Source organism: Saccopteryx bilineata, chromosome 2, assembly GCF_036850765.1.
Source record: "Saccopteryx bilineata isolate mSacBil1 chromosome 2, mSacBil1_pri_phased_curated, whole genome shotgun sequence".
Taxonomy (NCBI): domain Eukaryota; kingdom Metazoa; phylum Chordata; class Mammalia; order Chiroptera; family Emballonuridae; genus Saccopteryx; species Saccopteryx bilineata.
In genome coordinates, this window is record NC_089491.1 from 377,284,036 (window position 1) to 377,296,554 (window position 12,519).

The following is a 12,519-nucleotide window of genomic DNA, read 5'->3' on the forward strand; positions in this document are numbered from 1 at the left end:
TAAGCTCCATAGAAATCTTTTTTATTCTATTCATACCTTCCAAGGAGCAGCTTTGATTTGGTTCTATAGAGGCATTCCTGGGGGGGGGCACATATGCTTTTTAAGAACTATTTTCCCCCTCTGCTAAGGGCGGGCTCATCCTCTGGCAGCTAAACGTCTAAACATCACACCGCGATTGACCAAAACAAAGCCGGCTGCTCTCATCTTCCAGGTCTGGGTGATTTTTTTATTTTTTTTTATGAATCTCCATGCAGCATTTAAACAGGCAGGTCAACCTCAGTGCTAGGGACATTGGCCCCCCATCTGTACCTTGGTCCTATCCAACCTCAAACTCACAGGTGCTGCAAACTAGGGAATACAATAAAGAAATAACAATAGAATGTGTGAGTGAAATCAGCTATTTTTATTTTCTGAAGGGAGATGGGACCAAAAAAAACCCCCAAAACAAAACACTTTTAATTGCATATGCTCTCCCAAGCCTGGAGCTTTCTGGAGGCAGGTGGCTGTACCCTGAGCCACTACAGGACCAGAGGCCCCAGGCTGGAGGCCCCAGACCTTAGAGCTTCTCTTGGGTACTGCACAAAAGCTGCCCAGGCTTACCAGAGTTTCTGAGGGTAACCTGCACCCCTTCCCCTTCCCCCACTTCATTCTAGGGGTGACTGGGACCTCGGAGACAGAAAGCTATTTGGTCCCCAGTCGTACTTTCGATACTTTCTATAAGAAAGAAAATGAAAATTAATACAGGAGCAGGGCTTCACAAAAGAGGCCATTTGTCTTCTTGATTATCTATTTGCTTGTCAGAGTTTGAGCTATGGCACCGGCTAGATCCTTTGTAATATAAAAATACTCTGAAAACCTGCAAACACCCAGAAACATCTGTGCAAAAAATTAGACTCATTAAAGCCTTAAACACCTCAGAGGAAAACGATACCTTCTTATGCGGGAGGAAAGAGGCCGGCCTCACGGAATCCTCTCTCGAACTTTAATAAGCAAAGAGCCGTCTGTCTAGAAGGAGACAGCTTAACCGCATTTTATTTGCTTATGACAAATAAATCATGATATGAAAGGCTTTGCCGTACTTAAGCCTCTTGTGTCCTACAATGAAACATTTTCCCCCCATTAGGGATTGGAGTCAGTCCTCCCAGTCCTCTCCATCCATTTTTTTTGGACAGAAAAAATTTAAAGCCCCAAATAACACACCCACCCCAAAAGGAAAACAAACCAGCTACCACAATTTGGAGTCCTCAGAGATAGAAATTCCCATCGGACCCTTTGAAAAAAAAAATCCTCTACCCTTTACAATGTGAGTCTGAATGGACTGGGGTACTTAAAATAGAGGCTAGGTGGCATATGTCTGTATCTTTAGATCAAGGCTTCAACAAAAACACGCTGTGCTGGTCACAAGAAACCACACATTTATTTCTATTGTCACTCTGTACAGGACACAAATTTTCACTCCAACGAAGGGTTCTAGACTCAGGCAGCCCCAGGACTAGGAAGGGGGCCTGGTTTGGAATGTCAGGAAGAGGATAGGAGAGAGGACACACACAACATAAAATAATAATTAATAATAATAATAATCAATGCAACAATGATAAACTATGGGAGAGGTCTCTGTAACATCATCTCCCAGACTGGGAGGGGTGCAACGTTTTATTTCCTAGTTTCACATTCAATTTCAGTCTAGGAGAGCGAGCCTCCTCTGTACAACTCGAGATTGGCGAGAAAGGTTGTGCCCAGCTCTCAGAACTCAACTGGCCCCTCACCCTGCCAGGAACGACTTGACCTTCCAGAGGAAGGCTCTCCTGGGTCTCTGGGTTTCTTTTTTTTTTTTTTTTTTTTTTCTTGGACTCAATTGCCCTGTCCGCTCCTGCGTTTCCAAGGCCGCCAAGCCTCCTCTTGTCCCCTTCCTGCTGCCCCCATCTGGGCCCCCGCAGTGGAAGCGGGTGAGCAGTCAGTGTCCCCGCGAAAGGGCACGGAGGGAGAGGAGGTTTTATGTGTGTGTTTGTTACCGTGGCCCAAACACTGCGCTATCTGGCGATCAGAGGGTGCTTTCGCTGGGTGTCAGGAATGGGGGACAAAGAAAGAAAATCCAGGCTGTTTTCCAGCAGAGGCAGCAGCAGAGGCGGCGGCGGCCCGGCCGGGCCTCATTTGTTAGCCGGGTGTCGAGGTAATGGTCGCCACCGAGGCCCGTCTTCTCCTCAGCAGAGTAAACAAGACAGATGGGCCTGGGCCTGGCGTGATTAAAGATGAAACGTGGATCCATCTTCGCCAAAGCTGAAAACAAGGAGTGCAACCTCCTCCTATTTCTGTTTCCGTTTTTTTCTTCCTTCCTTCTTCTTGTTTTTTAAGGAAGAAAGCAAGAGACTTGAGCTTTGCTTCTGGGGGGCCTCGCCAGGCTCCCTATTGTCGTTTCTATAAATAAAGCTTCCCCTCCCCCTTCTCTGCATTTATTCGTGTAAATAGATAAAGTGGGGGTGGCAGGAAGGCCTTTCCGGGCCCAGGCCCCAGGCCCCCCTCCCGCCTCTCGCCCCCACCCGGTACGTTCCCGGCGCTCGCCACCCTCCCACGCCCCAGGTTCACGGCTCCCGCGCTGGGACCACTAGAGCGCGGGGGGCCCTCCGTTGGGCCGGCCCGGGGGCCCTCCGGCTGCACCAGCGGTGCCACCGGAGCGGATCTTGGTGTTGGGCAACTTGTGGTCTTTTTTCCACTTCATACGCCGGTTCTGGAACCAGATCTTGATCTGGCGCTCGGAGAGGCAGAGCGAGTGGGCGATCTCTACCCTCCGGCGCCGCGTCAGGTAGCGGTTGTAGTGAAATTCCTTCTCCAGCTCCAGGACCTGCTGGCGAGTGTAGGCGGTCCGAGAGCGCTTGGGCTCCCCGCCGGCGTAATTGGGGTTTACTGGACACACACAGAGAGAAGGAGAAAGAGAAAGTTTTATTGCTCCGAAGGGGAGGAGGGAGAGCCCTTTCTTCCAGCTATCACAGTATCTCCTCCCTCCCTCCCTCCTCCGCCACCTCTTCTTCCTGGAGAAGGGGTGAGGTGGAGAAAAGGAAAGAAAGCGGGGCCCCAGTAAGAAAGAGAACTCAGAGTTTTGGGGGGTGTTATCTCAATGTTGTTTGGGTGTGTATGGGGGGGTGGAGTGAGAGATCTTCACAAGGTTTTAATCGTCCCTCTCCCGCCTTGGCCTGAGGCCCGGGGTGGGCGAATAAGGGGTGAAAGGGGAGGGGGCTTCCCCAAACCTTTCTTCTGTTAGTCCCCACCCTCTTTGCTCAGATTCCAAACAGTGCCTGCCCCAGGAAAAACTTTTGCCTACTTCTTGAGCCAAGGAGCCAGACTAGAGGAAAGAAAGGGAAAAAAATAAATAGTGGGAGTTGACCCAACTCTCTGCTTAAATACAGATGACCTCCCCCTCCTTCTCCCCAACCTCCCACCCCCCTCCCCAACTTCCAACTTCACTGAGACTGCAAGTCCCTGGCGAAAAAGTCGCTGGTGAGAATGGCAAAGAGGATGGGGAACCGACTTCAAAGGCGCAGGGCCCACCAGGCCATAAAAATTTATGGGGGATGTAATTATGTAGCTCTGAAAACAGGCGACCGTAAATCTCCGCAATGGCGAGTTTATAGCGGGGACAATTGGCTTCCCCTAGCTTTCCCCTGCCTCCCCCCACACCTCTGAGGTCCCTTTGGTGTAAAGCGCCTGGGGTGGGAGGGGGAAGGGGTGCCCACGCACTCACCCGTGCTCACGTGAACTTTGCGCATCCAGGGGTAGACGACGGGCTCTTTGCACGCGGAGTGGGACGGGCTGGGGTGCAGGGGGTTCTGGGCGCAGGGAGGCGGCGGGGGGCTGCTGCTGACCGCCTCGCAGCGCTGGCCGGACTCCGGGAGGAGGGCCCCGGAGGGTGGCGGCACGGGAGCCCGAGGGGACAGCCCGGGCGGGGGCGGGGGCGGCGGGGGCGGCGGCGGCGGCGGCGGGGGCCCGGGGTCCCGGCAGGCCGCGTAGCGCTGCACGGTGCACGCCGCGCGCCGCCCGAAGCCCGCCTCCGGCTGGAAGCTGCTCTCTCGCCTCTGGCCGCCGGCGTAGTACCCCGGCGAGTGGTCGCTGGGCAGGTAATCGCTCTGTGAATATTCCTCGCACGGAGGGAACTTGGGGTCGACATAGTTTGAGTTGATCAAAAAAGAACTCATAGCCATTAATTTCTGAGAATTGCCCACAAAATATACTAAAATTTATTCCGACCCCTGACTCGTTTTCCTGTTTCCGAAAGCCCTCCTACTTACTGTCAAGTGAACAAAGTTAGGACCCCACGTGATCCTGGGAGCCAATGGCCGCCCCGCCTGCGATTCCCGGATAAGGAAATCTGCTCACCCGGACCCTACTCCAGCCAAAGAGGTTTATTTCCCCTTCTCCTCTCCCCCCTCCTCACCCACCCACCTACCCAACCAACACCAGCATTCACAGAGGCTCCTGCGGGGCGCCCGCCTCCACGCCTGGCTCTCTGCGCGATCGGAGGGAGAGAGCAGGTTGCCAACGGAGGGCCTGGTGGGTCCCCGGGCGGAGCAGAATCCCCGGATCCCCGCAGAAGTTGGGGCTCTCGGGGTAGCCCCTGCTGTCCTGCCTCACCTCCGCCCCGCACGCTCTGCCTTCCGTAGGCCTCCAGCCCTTCCTTCCGAGGGGAGGGAGTCCACGCACCCTGCCTCTGCGCGGGGAGTGAAGTGAGAAGCGGACCGGGGGCTTCGCCTAGAGAGGGGAACCCACTTCGGGGCGAGAGGCACTGAGCGTGGGGCTTTTCTCCGCAGCCGTATGGGGAGGGGCAGGGAGTGAGAGAGGAGGCGTCGGGGGCAAGCAGGCGGGGGCATGGAAGGACTTGTCAGAGATGAATGGAACCGCGAGCGGATCGATAGGAAATTCATGCACTAATTCGGGGAGACCTCGCCTTCCAAATCGCATTTAGCTGCGCTATTAGTTTGGCTTTGTCAGTCCGTCCGTCTGTTTTCCTCTCCTATCCACTCCTCTCCCTACTCCACACGGCCCAACTGGGAGAAACGACTTGGTTGCCCACACTGAACACGACACTGGAATAAAAAACCTACAACTTTTGAGAACACGTTGAATAGCTATTTGCTAATTCCAGAACCATCGGAGCAATCCTAACCAAGGGGTGGAGACGTTCTAATTGCCACTAATGCCACCGCCTCCACAGTGAACAGAAATCTCACATCCTTGTGATTCTAGGGATTGGAACCCAGGAGGTGACCCCCGCACACAATAACACCCCTTGGCAATCGCGTATTTCCAGTGCATTTTGTTTCTGAACCCAAACGGAAAGGCGACCTCAGCATCCGTTTGAAAAGCTAATTTCCTTTGCCTTTGCACACTGAAAACCACAGTCATTTTTTCCGGATTTTCAGTAAAGCCTCCTTGAACCCAGAATAGAGAATAGGTGGGTTTGAGGAAGAAGATAAAATAAAAACACCACCAACATTAACCTATTAAGAGAAGTGAAAAGGGGCCCAGGCTCCCAGGGGCAGACGGGGGGATATTTCAGGTAGATGATTCCTCCCTGTCTCTAACCAGTTAGGGGAGGAAAAGAAAGAAGAAGAAGGAAGGAGTCTTCGCGTGTTCAGTCACCGCTTGGTCCTCATTTAGAAAAAAAAATTTTTTTCTTCAGGAGGGGAAATGAGCGGAGTGTTTATGTCAACTACATATTCCCCTAGATACGAATTTGTGACCACAAAATTTCTTACACAAATTCGGATCTACAGGGTATATACAGAAGACAGACAGATCTTCTTGGCCCAGACATTTTCCAGTTCTCCTACTTTCCGCGTGTTCTTCGTTTGGGGTGTGGTTTGAGTGCTTTGATTTTATTTCGTTTTGTTCTGATTTTGAGTTCTGGGAACAGGAAAAGGCACTGCGGGTCCATCCTCAGGATTACAAGGTTTTCAATTCTTTCTCTTCTACTAGAAAGAACTAGAAGGAGCTGGTCCCGGAAAGAGACGCGAACCTCGCAGCCGCTGCGCAACTCTCGGCGGTGGCGCATGAATTATGAGATGTAAACATTAGCTAAACACAAAAGGAGGAAGGGTCATCCTGAGGCTGCGGCAAGTCAGAATCAGACCCTTCTGGGTGCCCTCGCGCCCCTCCCATCCCCCCAGGACTTTTTTAAAAAGAAAAACAAAACCCCAATGGGCTCCTCCAGTGACCCTTGCAGCCTTTAGTTTGCGATCAAACGAATAAATAGATATTTTTCAAGGCGCCTCTTAGCAAAAGGAGGGGGGAAAGGCGGCTGGGTGTGAAGGGGGTGTCATAAAAGTCCTTTTGGAAAAATTCAATGGTAAAACGAGGGAGAAACAGCTGTAAAGAAAAATGCTGGGAGACCAAGCAGATGGGGCCCCGGATATTTAATGACGGGCAATTCCGTTTACAACCTGAGAAAAAGATCAAAGGCGTTTCATTTCCGAATGAAGGGCAATGAGGAACCATAAAAGATGCAGCCAGATGATATTCCGGTCCCTCTCAACCTCCCAAACCTCCTGGGGCCAGAACCGGAGGATAATCCCTGACGTGTGAGGAGGAACCCTGTCCCCCCCCAACCCCAGGCAGGCTCACTCTCTAAACTTGCTCACTCAGCCACCTGCTAGGATTGCTGGCAGTGGGACCCAAATGGGGATCTGGAAAAGCTGAAGGATCTGGGGTTTCCAAATGAATTTCCTGAGTCTTCCAGTAACCTCCAAATTCACTGGGCTGGGAGACTGGGGGCTGAGCTGGAGGGAACTGAGCCCTAGACTGTGAATGTTGATGGTGTTCCCAGGGTAAGGGTAAATGCACACAGGAACAACCTCCTTTCCACCCAGACTCCCTACCTGTCTTCCTAGGTCAGAAAAATACTTGTATCCCTAGTGAACAAGTCAGGGTAATATCAATTTCAGTAATAAATACAGCAACAACACAAAAACCAGCCCTCTAACACCATATACTCGAGAAGCGTCAGCCTATCTCAGTCCTGAGCCCTGTGCAGGTGGGTAGAAGGAGGGCTTCCACCTGCCAGAAGCTAGGTTCAGAGACCCTCTTTTCTATCCCAAATTCAGACCGCCAATGTTGGCCTCTAGGCCTGATTTCTAATACCAACACTCTCCCAGCCAGGCTGGATTCACATATATTTGAAAAATCACACACACAATTATATCGTAACCTTCATCTCAGACCCCCATCTGGGCACCCGGAAAGACTGAAGTCTAGTCCTGGGCTCACTGACAAAATGTGTAAGTAGGACACCTATCAGGCCCCCAGCGTCAAGCAAGGACCTTTCCAAGTCTTGTCGAAGGCCACTTAGGAGCTCCAAGACCTATTCCAACTGTTCAGACCCCTCCCCCACCCCACACCTTCCTCTCAACTCTCTAGTTCTCTGAAATCTTTCCAAATCGTCGGCTTTTCAAAATTTTGGGAGGGCCGCTGAGCTGGCCACCCGGCTTTTCTGCTACTCTACACTTCACAGGAATGTGGCCCAGGTACCCAGAACACCCCAGGAGAAAGAGAAACGGGAGGCAGAGCCACTGAGAGGCTGATCCTATGGACAGAGCACGGCGGTTTTTCTCCTCTGCGCGGTGGGAGCAGCCACCTGCCGTGGTCACCCATCCCACTGAAGTACCGCAACCCCCACCCCAGCCGAGGTCAGCCGCAATGGGTGGAGGACAAGGTTATCAGCGATGCCCAAGGTGGGTTTCATCAGAGTAGAAGGCTGCCTCTCTCCTCCATTCCCAGAAGGAGTATAACACCAATACGCATAATAATAAAAATAAAAAACGGCCAGCGCTCAGCACGCGTTACAGCCACCTCCCTTGCGCTCCCGGGGTGGCTCGCTGGGTCGCTGGCCGCCTTCTCCCGACAGCCACAGGTTGCTAGAATGACCTCTCGCTGCTCAGCGCCCCTCCGCCGGCGTCCCAGTAGCGCGGAATCATCTAACTTTTGTCGGCAGGGTGGGAGGAACAGAGCCAGGGAGGGAAATCAAAGGGCCAGGAGGCGAGCCCACGCGCACCGCACAGGCAGCCGCGCCGAGGAGAGGAAGGCCCGGAGCGGGAGTACTCACAGTGCGGCTCCCCGCGCCTGCTGGCCACCGACCTGCCCGAGACCCGCTCGGCAACAGCTGAGCTCGCTCTTGTCCACTATTGTGTGTCCGGAAAACCGAACCGCGGCTGCGGGCAGAGGAGCTCTGGGTCTCCTCGGAGGCCGGAACAAGACTTTTTTTTTTTTTTTTTTTTTTGGTGTTTTTGTTTTTGAAGGGCAAGTTTTCGTATTAATCTCATACTTTGGCAGTCTTTGTTAAACAGCTAAGCGCGTCACGAGGCTCTCAAACATTTTAATAATTTTTAGACGCCGTGACCTGTGGTTCACCCCTCTCTAGGCCTCCCCAACGATGAGGCAGTTACTATAATACGGTCGCGCAGTTCTCTCGGTCATATTGAATTTTGCGCAAGTCATTATTTAGGCGAAAAATGACAGAGCAGGATTTGGGTTCAGCCCATTCTCTCCAGCTCACTTTTTGCCAGAACCTTCCCTTCCTTCCAACCCAACTTCCACCCCCAAAAGAGTCCTATTCCCTATTCGGAAAGGACTCAGCCTGCCGGTCTCCGCTTTGATATTTTATTATCCCTATATTTTGTCAGCCCTGGTTCCCGGCAAAGAGGAAAAGGGCAGGATTCTGTGAGGGTACCCTTTGTGGTCTGTGAAGAAGGCTGACACCTGGAGAAGTGAAAATGTGGCTGTGGGCATCTGTGTCCCAGAGAGCAGGCCTGAGACAGCCCCTTTCCTCCTGCCTCGCCTATAAATGGCTGCATTTGGCAGGGCCTATATCCCAATGCATACTCCATCTGCTCAATTTTATCCCCCAATGTTAGAAATACTCCCCTACTTCTCCCAAAACTATGGAGGCTCTAAAGCCCCAGGAATGAGCCCTTCACCTGGGAGTAGTGAGTGACATTTGGTCCACAGGCCAGTAAATTTGGGAAAGACAGAGAGAAATGCAATGGTCCAAGCTGGGGATTTAGCTTTCAGAGGCTCTAGTTCTCCCTTGAAAACAAAACCATATCCTTACCATCTGCAATTTTTGTTTAAAACCGCTTCTCATCTATACAGTAACTCCTTTGCCTACCTCCATCATCACCACCACAAGGAGGTTCAGGGGCAAATCAAGGAGGCATCAAAAATGTTCAGAGATTTTCTTTGGTTTGTCCCTACAGGATTAGAATTGGGTAGACTGCCAAAAATACATTTCCCCTTTCTAGAGCCTCCAAGGGACCCACAAAGGCAAGTCAGGTGACTCCGACCCAGTTTAAGTCTAGGGGGAGTGTTTGCAGGGTGGTATCCCCCCAGCACAGGGAGGTTAGGGGGGAGAGGCACAAGGCACTCAGCTTGGCCTGCGATGGCAGAGGCCTTTCCTTCCCTGTCTTGAGGCCCTCTCCAGCCCAGGGCCTTGGGCTGCTCCAGTCTACCCTACAGGACCATAAATTTGTTAACATATCCTGGAAAGGAGAAGGACACTAAAAAGGAACAGAAGGAGACAAATTCTCCAGTTCAGACATTTACCTCTACCTTCTGTGGACCCCAAGAACTCCCCAGAGAAACTTGCCTGAAGGTTGAGTAGAAATAGGGACCCATACCCAGTTGGTTTAGTCAAAAACCTGGGGGTCAAATCGATTTGAAATTTGACATTAAACCATTGTCTCTTCTGGCTATATTTCAAAACGTGTCTTTATGAAAACTCTCAGGTTATCTCTATTCTGGCAGAACAAACACCCACAATGCACCTCCTGTATTAAATACTTAGAAGAGAGTATGATGACATCTCATAAAGCAACAAACAGTCATTTAAAGACCCAAAATAGGCATATGCCCTGGTGTTATAATTACAAAGTCTCCAAGCATTTTACTTTTGAGCTAAGCTTAATGCATGGATTCAAGGTTCATTCCAGGTCGCCTGTTTCAACTCCAGTTAAAAAGCTCTCTGTGAGACCAGTATTTTTCCTTCTCATTCCCCCTCCCTTCTCCAAATAGAAAGAGAGGGATTCTGGATAATCATACAAGTGGAGGTTTGGGAGTCAGAAAATTAACAAGCTAAAGTTTCAATATCCAAGTTCTTAAGCCCAAGCAATTTGGAAAGGGGTGAAAGTTTAGAAATCTTCCAGTCTTGGCCCAATAGCCATAGATTCCAACTGCCTGAACTCAGCCTGAGGATCAAACCCTGCCTGAAAAACAGGCCTGCCCGGAGTGAAAGGGGCTTTGGGGAACCCGCTGTTTGGCCCCTTCAGGGTAAGCAGGGTGGGACTGACCTTGGTGGGACTCCGGCCTTCACCTTGGAAGCCTCCCTTGGCCCCACCAAACCTCCTGCAGAGACATGTGGGTAATTGGATTTTAAAAATGTGTGCTTCTGGGTAGGTTTTAATTAAATTTTATATGGTGACTCAAAGATTATCTCTGGGAGAGAAAATTGCGCGGAGGATTCGCTAAACCTGAAGCGCTCTCTTTTGTACAGCTTCCCACCCCACTAGCGAGTTTTTTGGAGAAGCATTTCTTCCTCCCTCAGTTTCTCCTCCCCCAGACATCTGCCTCTCCTCCGCTCCTCCAGACCCCACCCCCCCAGCCCACAGCCTTCCTTACCTCCAGCATCCCTTGCTTGCTCTCTTCTCTCTTCACACACACACACCCACGTAGCCTCCTCCCCTCTCCCTCCCCGCCCCCGCCGCTAGACTCCGCCGCCTTCTGCTCACGCATGCAGTAAACTTTTGACCCTCCAACTTTGCGACCCCTCTGGCAATAACACTGGCCTCACCGCCCAGGGTCTCCTTCTGCTGCTCTGGCTGCAGAAACCTCCGTGCAGAAGGCCTTCCCTGCCCCTCCGCTATACCCTTACCCCATGCCACACACACTAGGGGCCTCAGACCTGAGGAAGAGGAGTCTTTTGAATATTAAACAATGCCTTGGGATGTCAGCCCCACTTCCTTCACTGATCCCACTTTCTCGCATTTTCCCCGGTCCCTTATGTTAGGGGGCCTGGAAGAGTTTTTGATGACCCACTCCTCTCCATTCCTGTCCCCCAGAGTGGGTCCAGCTGCTGGCTAGGAGACATACGGGGACCAATACAAGGGTCTGACCTGAAGAAAGGTATTTCTAGGGTGAAAAGTGGAGAGAGCTTGGAGCAAGTGTGCTTGGAGCAAGGGCTCCTTGGGAGCGGAGGGGGCGACAGTCCCCACAGGGCTAGAGAGAGAGTTGAGTATGCAGGCCTTGCGAGGCCCAGCGGGCTCGGGGCCACCTTGCACGGCCGCGCGCTGGCTCCTCGGAGGCCCCAGCCTGGCTGTGAACTTGGTCTAAGGCGGACTCTACTGGCAGCTCAGGGACGTTACAGCCTCTGCCGCTCGGCCAGCGCAGCGGCCGCGCCGGCGACCTGCGCTCTTTTGGTTTTCCTTGCGCCCAAATATTGCGTCCCAGGCTCCCCACCTCTGACAAGGAAGGATTTCGTTCCTCTTTTCCTAGGGGCCCTTGGGAATTAGAAAACAGAAGAGAGAGCTAGTTAGAGAGACAAACTAAGAGAGAAAGAGAGAAATGGAACAAGCCTGCGGAAACTGGGAGATACGAATTAACCTCCCTCCTGCCTCCAAGGCGCGGAAATGAGACGCTCCCACTCGCTGGACTTTCCCTCCACTTCTCTCCTAAGTGCTGATTTTCAGGCCGAATCCCCTCCTTTCCACCTGACCCGGATCATCGCTTAGCTAGGCAAGCCAGACTGGGCAGGACACCTTTGCTCCCTGGATGCATTCATCCGTAGCCCACAAAGCTCCAAGGTTCAAGGGAACCCTGCCACCAAAGAAGGGCTCCGTGCTCGAGGCAGCAGCCAAGGCCACAGCCTTGGGGCTCCGCTGAATCCGCTCGGAAAGCAAGGCCACAGCCCGGCCTGGCAGCCCCGAGCGCGTCCAGGCGGGAAGCTAGAAGATGCTGCAGAGAGCACGCTTCCCTCTCCAAGGAGAAAGTTAGAGAGACAAGAGACAGGACAGAGGATACCTAGAACAGAAAAGGAGGAAAAATAAGGGGGAGAGAGAGATGAAAACTTTGGAAGATGGTGATATTCAGAGTCAGACAGGTCCAAAATTGCCTTAAGTCCAATCCTCTCCAGCCTCCTAAATCCCCCGTTTCCTTTTGCAGCCTGAAATCTGGATATCAGTAAATTCGCCAAAATGAAAGAACACTAAGTCGTCCTAAACCTATGGCCATGCCCCTGCCCCAGCCTGAGCACAGAGGTGGCAATGCGACCCGTGGCGAGTAATGTATGCGGGAGCGGCTGGCAACCCCAAGTAGGCCGGCGCTCCGGCCGTCTGCTGACCTCTGCGTGATCCCGGACTCTATGAATTATTGATGAGATATGAGCGTTGATTTCCCCTTTCAGGATGCAAACTCCATTATATTGTTAAAATGGCGATTTAATCGTTGAGAATAGCTTTGGTGTGGGTTTTTCCCCCAACTCATTTG

The 12,519-nt window shown here is 52.1% G+C and overlaps 2 protein-coding genes across 5 annotated transcripts in view; both read right to left on the reverse strand.

Annotated features, from left to right (window-relative positions):
• Nucleotides 1-12,519, reverse strand: part of HOXB3 (homeobox B3) — a 53,132-nt gene that overhangs the window by 23,026 nt on the left and 17,587 nt on the right. Inside the window, exon 1 of one of the 4 annotated variants that reach the window (XM_066263852.1) lies at nt 932-1,469. The exons of the other annotated variants lie outside the window; for them this stretch is intronic. The gene's annotated coding sequence lies outside the window, so the exon portion shown is untranslated. Of the gene's footprint in view, nt 1-931; nt 1,470-12,519 lie in introns of those variants that run through there. 4 annotated transcript variants of the gene reach the window in all.
• On the reverse strand, nt 1,618-5,576 carry HOXB4 (homeobox B4). The gene is made up of 2 exons (XM_066263859.1): nt 3,737-5,576; nt 1,618-2,901 (listed from the first exon to the last, which is right to left on the reverse strand). The coding sequence occupies exons 1-2, from the start codon at nt 4,191-4,193 to the stop codon at nt 2,603-2,605; spliced, it is 756 nt and encodes a 251-aa protein (XP_066119956.1). The 5' UTR covers nt 4,194-5,576; the 3' UTR covers nt 1,618-2,602.

Excerpts from the sequence above, each read along its gene's own strand:
- HOXB4 (XM_066263859.1), bottom strand. The coding sequence starts at position 4,193 with ATGGCTATGAGTTCTTTTTTGATCAACTCAAACTATGTCGACCCCAAG. Across the intron at positions 2,902-3,736 it reads CAAAGTTCACGTGAGCACGG|TAAACCCCAATTACGCCGGC; the intron begins GTGAGTGCGTGG and ends GTGTGTGTCCAG.